The following is a 6,471-nucleotide window of genomic DNA, read 5'->3' as shown; positions in this document are numbered from 1 at the left end:
AATCTCTGAAACGGCTGAAGCTATTTTGCCGGAACTTTTTTTGGTAGATAGCTGATGTAGTAATGTGTAACTTAGGCTACTTTTTAACCGACTTCCAAAAAGGAGGAGGTTGTATTTTACTTTTTCATATTTGTTAGCGGACTATCCATCTTTGTTATTAATTATTATACTATGTTGACGCGGACTAAGTCGCGGGCAACAGCTAGTTTATAATATATTCACCGACGAACGTCTTTACACTGAAGATTCTCTTCAGATAGCAAATTACAACAAAGCGTTTTCAGGGCTCTTGCAGTGAAATGTTATCCCTAGTCCCGCAAATCGCAGTCCGGAACGATTTAAATCAGGTTCTAAACAAAAGGCAACTCGAAACTGCTACGGTTCGGCAGCTCTATTCACCGCATATTATATAAGATCCTGCCGTGTTGTCTGTCCGTCAGTCACGCTAAAATGTCATACGCACAAGCAGGGAACAAGCGCCAGAAAGTGAGGGAAGGTAGAGCCGAAATGGACTATTTTCAAGGTAATTGATATAGTTGTTGCTAAAAAATATGTAAGTATTGTTATTTTGATCAATAAATTAGTAGAATCAGTTATTTAAAAGATAACCAAAAGGTTTCAAAAGTAAAGTTTTTAAAGGTAAACCTAAGTATCTATTTTAGTTTTTCATGATATTGTTAAATTATTTTTAATCATAATAAGTATATATTTAAGTATTAGGTAAGTGAAGAATTTTTTTTTACGTAAAATTTTTTGTTTATTAAACAGCATACTAAAATATACTAAAACTTTAACGGTCTTACCACAAAAGATTAAACATCTGTTTAACAGTTGTTTTGAAACCATTTTGTACTGAAATTTTATCTAATCAACTGTTCAATCAACGGGTGTTTAAATCTTTTGTAGTAAGACCGTAAATATTTAAATATTTCAGGCATAGATAAGGTAGAGTACAATAATATGGCAACACCGACTGATGGCAGCAGCTACCGCTACTACTGCAGTGGCGAGCGACTGCACGGACGGACTATGGAGGAATGGCTCAAGTATAGCGTCTCGTTCTCTGATTTTAAAAGCAATGGCAAGTAAATAAATATTCAATTGATAATAAAGCCTGTAGGAACTTACGAGTATGTTTGCTCCATAAAGTTCTCAGTCTTCTGTGTTGGTTTTCTACACCTTTAAATTCTATTATCTTAATCGTCTTTAGTTTTTATTAATTCCCAATTAGCTCCCCCTACTAGGAAGTCTCTTTTCTGAAAGGATAATATATATTTAAGTTTTGATCTATATAAATTTCACAGGATCCGATAGCCACGGAAAACCTACAGTGAGCAGACCTTGGGATGACAACACCAATTCCATAGACAACTACAAGCGTTGCATCAAAGCCTTCTTAGATTTCTGTCTCAAACTCGGCGTGAAATATTGGACGGCTTTCGACACGGATCTCGTCCCTTTGACGGACAACTGGGACGAAAACAGAACGAATTGGGACGAGATTTCAGAGTACCTGCAAGAAATGTTGCAGAAGACTCACCTGAAGATTCTGTGGCTGGCACCAGATTTGCACTCCCATCCGAGGTAAGTTACATTCAGAAGCTCATTGCTGCTAATAATATTATTTTCCGCGATTAAAAAGACAGGTTCATTGAAAGGATTAAAAGAAAACAGGTTTCAATTTAAACACACATTTTAGAATGTCGATTACTTCAAGATTTTTTTTTGCAGATACGCTTCTGGTGCGTCTACATCTCACGAAGCAGCAACATACGTGCACGCGGCTACACAGATTAAAAAATGTCTCGAAATGTCGCAACGTTTGAACGCCGAAAACTTTCTAATATTTCCGTACAGGGAAGGCTATAGCGCCATCTTCCAAACGGATCTGGCAAAAGAATTAAAATTATTTGCGAAATTGTTAAAAACTACAGCCGAATACAAGGATAGATTGAGCTACAAATGTCAATTGCAAATTATGCCGTACGTAGATTTTGGTAGAAATTACAACATGAGCTGGCAACACCAAAGTTGGCGGCAAAATGACGTGCACAGATACATGTGGGATGTCACTAGCTGCTTGTATTTCCTGAAAAACTTCAATTTAGACCGACATTATAAAGCTTGTACTCCGCCAGGGCCGGATATGTATATGGCGAGTGTGTAAGTAGAAACTATTTACTGTCCTACTAAATAATAAAAGAGTTAAAAACACAACTTTTTATAATTGTTTGATATTATGTCGAAAACGTAGTTTGCAAGACAAGTTCAAAACATTGTAAAGCTAAACGGTAAGCTTACTTACCTTTTTTTTAGCAATGTTAGTAATAAGTACTTTATTTATAGATTTTTTTAAATATTTAGATACAACATGCTGGGTGGCGTCACAGTAACAGATCATTTCGACTACTCCGATGCCAAGTCTATTACTCTTACAATGAAGTATATTGTCGATATGGTAAGTAGCTCTAAAATATCAGTAAGTGTCTAAACACACTAGGCCGAAGTTACGCGGCGTAAATTCCGCATGATTACGCCCGCAATGTATTTTAAATTCCCGATGACACACTATTCCGTCGCGTTCCGTCCGTATTTTGTATGCGTTGACGTAATCATGCGGAATTTACGCCGCGTAACATCGGCCTAGTGTGTTTAGACAATAAGGCTTCGCTTTCGAAATCAGCGGGCAGCGGGGAGGGAGTGGGGGCGGCGCATTCCAATGTATAGATTTATATGGATAAGCCGTCTAGTACGCCGCGCGGCGAGCTGCTTTCGAGGCCTGTCCATATAAATCTATTATAAATACATTATGTAACGCGCCGCCATTCCCACCCTGCTGCCCGCTGATTTCGAGGATGAAGCCAAAGTCATCCTGTATTTTGTTTCAAATATGGTTACATTTTACATTTTATAAAAAGCGTGCATACTTAATATCGACGTCGAAATATGTATGTTTGTTAGATTGAAGATAATATTACAATGATCAATATAATGTCCTGTCAAAGCTGCGATTTCTGAAGATTTTCAGCCCTTTTTCACGGATCGCAGCGTCGGAGTGTAGCGTAAATGTCTCTTAAAATAAAATACTCGTGGCACTCGGGGTCTGCCGCGGTACAGCTATAGCATAGCATTTTTAACAACTTATGCAATTATTATTCGTATACTTCTAGTCGCACACACATAAACACCGTGCCGAGGTTTGGCAACGTCGCACCGACCGGCACTGCGGTGCGGCGTTACCAGACTTCGGTCGGTCGGTGCGGCGAGCACCACTGAAGTCTGCCGAACTGAAACGACGTTAGACGAATGTCAGTGCTTTTCGTTACGGAATTTCTTGATTCGGTCGCTGCGCTCAAACCCCGTGATGAAAGATATGCAATAGTTTAATAACTTAATTCCTTTTCAGGGAGCAGCGCCCCCTGGCGGAATTTCGCTCAAACTGTGTCCACGAAGAGACAGCGATCTGAAAGAGCTAATGTCGAACCACGTGCAGTATATAGACGCCTTTGCGAAGGGCCTCCGAGTCGCATGCAACGTTGTCGGCGAACAGGCGTTCTCGAAATATATACAGGTAAACTAAGATAAGTACTAAAAAATATATTTGTTGCACATACACAATAATATAATCCATGTTTTTATAGTTTTCAATGGTTAGTTATTGGATAAGATACTAAAAAAGTTTCCATCGAATTTCACACATCACATCGAAACAATTCCAAAAAAGGCTGCGCTGAGTAAAGTCAGACTCCCACTCACATACACCACTACCCTCACACATGAACAAGTTATGGCCTATTGGCTATTAGATGGTGCACTAGAAACAGTGCCGTAAACAGTCTTTTTTGCGCCCTGAGCTTCTACAACTGCGCCCTTGCTTTTTTAGATACTATATTAGCAATGTATAATAGGTCTATTTTACTATTGGAATCGTGCTCGAAGCGGGAACTATTATCGGGAGCAAACCGAAAAAATAATACCTACTCCTGCCTGGTTTGGCCATTTTTGCGCCCCCCCAGAGTCTACGCCCTGTGCCTGGGCACCGGTGGCACCGCCCCATTTACGGCACTGACTAGAAAGGGATAGAAGATATCACTGCACTAGTTACTTAATCCGCGAGGCATTAACCAGGTTAATTTCAGAAGCAATACCGCTCGCATCTCGGTTTCTCTCCGAGCGAACACTTATCCAAAAACCTGGTTAAAGAGCGTTTTAACCTAGTAAGAAAATACAGGTTCCGAGCCCTGAGCGTAACAAAAAGTTATTATTGTGCAGCAACGTTACGCGAGCTTCGGCAGCGGTTTCGGCGGCCGCATCATGACAAACGACGTACCATTGGAAGAGTGCGAAGAGTATTACAAGTACGTATAAGCATTTATAGTTACATTGTTACTTTTATTCATCTGGGACGATGAGTGATAACCTATACATACGATATGAAGTCTTAGTAATAGGGTCCCGTTTTTACCCTTTGGGTACGGAACCCTAAAAACAGGTTATAACTGTTTTTTGTGATATCCTGTAGAATTATATATCAAATGTCAATATTTTCTAGGAAAAACCAAGTCCAGAACGAGTCGGCTTCGTCCAAGACCTGTCACTACGAGCTGGTCTTCCAGCGGTACCTGGACACCTGCGACCACGTCTGATACTGGTCCCTCCAGGCCTTGTGGGTCAACATACCGTGACATACTGTATCCAGAACTAATAATAAATATGAAATCTGCTACGAGGTAGAAAACCATTTTGTATTAACTTTAGGTCCTATTTCACCCACCAACGTCTGTTAGTGTTAACAACTTGTTAAAATATCATGTCTTCTCTTTATTCGTATGAAAAACGAAAGAGATAACATGATACTAATTCGAGCATTAACTTTAACAGTCGTTGAAATTGGGTTTAAAGATCGTTCGACAAAAATAAAATAGCGTAAAAGGGATGGCACAGTGTCCGAATTTTAAGTATCGGCGACACGGTATTATTATAAAAGTGGTGAAAGTGAAAGAAAACGTGCCGATTGCCCTCTCCAGTTTCATCGAACGATTTTAAAGTTGTGCACGGCTCTTTATAATTTAAGCAGTATTTTCGTAACAGGTAAATTATTGATAGAAGATAATGGTGCTCCCTAACCGGGAGCATTCGCGTGTAATGTAGCATTATAGATTCAATTTTGAGCATTACATTACAATACTACCTCCCTGACTGACGAGAATTCGCGTGTAATGTAACATTATAGATTCAATTTTGAGCATTACATTACAATACTACCTCCCTGACTGACGAGCATTCGCGTGTAATGTAACATTATAGATTCGTCTTTGAGCATTTCATAACACGTTGACTTCACTGTCACGTGGCGTTGATGTTACAAGTTGTATCAATATATTACACATTGTATCATTACAAGGTGCGCATTGTAATGCTCGGTTCTCCTCCCTCACTGATGTAATGATCGACTCTGTAACGTTACATTACAAGCGAATGCTCCCAGTGAGGAGCACCTTTAGAGTTATTTCCACTCCAAAGTCTGTAAGTCTCAAACTCTAGTTGACCTTTGTACCGCAGCCTTTGACCAATTGCAAAAGTATTTAGTATAGTTTGAAGTCTAAAATAAACGAACGGATCACATAAGAATTCATTTTAATATCATTTTATAGTTTCAATATTCACAGGAAATGTGTACACACAATTGTGCTAATATATACATCGAGTTACCACAGGCTTTATATACTGGCAATACTTTAATCCACTATTAAAATAAAAAAGAATAACATGCGTAAATTATAACACACTATTATTATAAAGAGGAAAACTTTGTTTAATTGTAATGAATAGGCTCAGAAACTACTAGACCGATTTTAAAATTTCCTTCACCATTCGAAAGCTACATTATCCACGACTCTTTAGATACAAGACAAAATCCACATAGGCTAAATTTTATTTTGGAAAAAAATAGGGTTCCTAAGATATTCTGGTTTTTCTGACACAAGGTGTAGAAATCAACCAGAAAAGTATGCTATTAATCCTTATGAAAATAAATTATTTCATCACTAAGTACAGTTTAATATGTAGATTGTATTTGGTCTTTGAATGATTAAAATTGGACGTTTGGTTTTGAAGTTCTGGCGAAATTAAATTATTGCGATTTCTGCTGCACGGTCCGTCGCGAAGTGGGCTTCACCAAGGCGGAGGTGCGCGTGCGCGAGTTTAGATCTATGAGTAAGGTACTTTGATACCTTATTGATAATAATACTTCTTAACGCGAGCGAAGCCGCGGGTAGAAGCTAGTTCTTATTAAGCTTTGCGTTGACAATACATAATATTTTTATAAAGAATACATAATATTTTTATAAAGATTTTTTTCTTGCAACTAAAGTATTGCCAGAGGACAATAGAATAGTATATATTTTTACAACATTTTGCATTTCTAAATCTTAAATCTAAGCACTTAAATAAAAAAATTAAGCACAATAG

At 38.3% G+C, this 6,471-nt stretch overlaps 1 protein-coding gene across 1 annotated transcript; it reads left to right on the top strand.

The window, feature by feature from the left end:
• Window positions 1–424: 424 nt before the first annotated feature.
• On the top strand, window positions 425–4,834 carry LOC121739418 (xylose isomerase-like). Its single transcript, XM_042131884.1, has 8 exons — window positions 425–523; window positions 935–1,081; window positions 1,305–1,584; window positions 1,732–2,163; window positions 2,365–2,458; window positions 3,407–3,571; window positions 4,273–4,358; window positions 4,553–4,834. The coding sequence occupies exons 1-8, from the start codon at window positions 451–453 to the stop codon at window positions 4,644–4,646; spliced, it is 1,371 nt and encodes a 456-aa protein (XP_041987818.1). The 5' UTR covers window positions 425–450; the 3' UTR covers window positions 4,647–4,834.
• The last annotated feature ends 1,637 nt before the right edge of the window (window positions 4,835–6,471 follow it).

This window comes from Aricia agestis, chromosome Z (genome assembly GCF_905147365.1).
Source record: "Aricia agestis chromosome Z, ilAriAges1.1, whole genome shotgun sequence".
Taxonomy (NCBI): domain Eukaryota; kingdom Metazoa; phylum Arthropoda; class Insecta; order Lepidoptera; family Lycaenidae; genus Aricia; species Aricia agestis.
Note: the sequence above shows the minus strand (reverse complement) of the source record. Positions and strands in the feature narration are given on the sequence as shown.

Coding starts and splice junctions, on each gene's coding strand:
- LOC121739418 (XM_042131884.1), top strand. CDS start 451: ATGTCATACGCACAAGCAGGGAACAAGCGCCAGAAAGTGAGGGAAGGT. Junction 2,164..2,364: donor GATATGTATATGGCGAGTGT/GTAAGTAGAAAC, acceptor TTAAATATTTAG/ATACAACATGCTGGGTGGCG. Junction 3,572..4,272: donor CGTTCTCGAAATATATACAG/GTAAACTAAGAT, acceptor ATTATTGTGCAG/CAACGTTACGCGAGCTTCGG.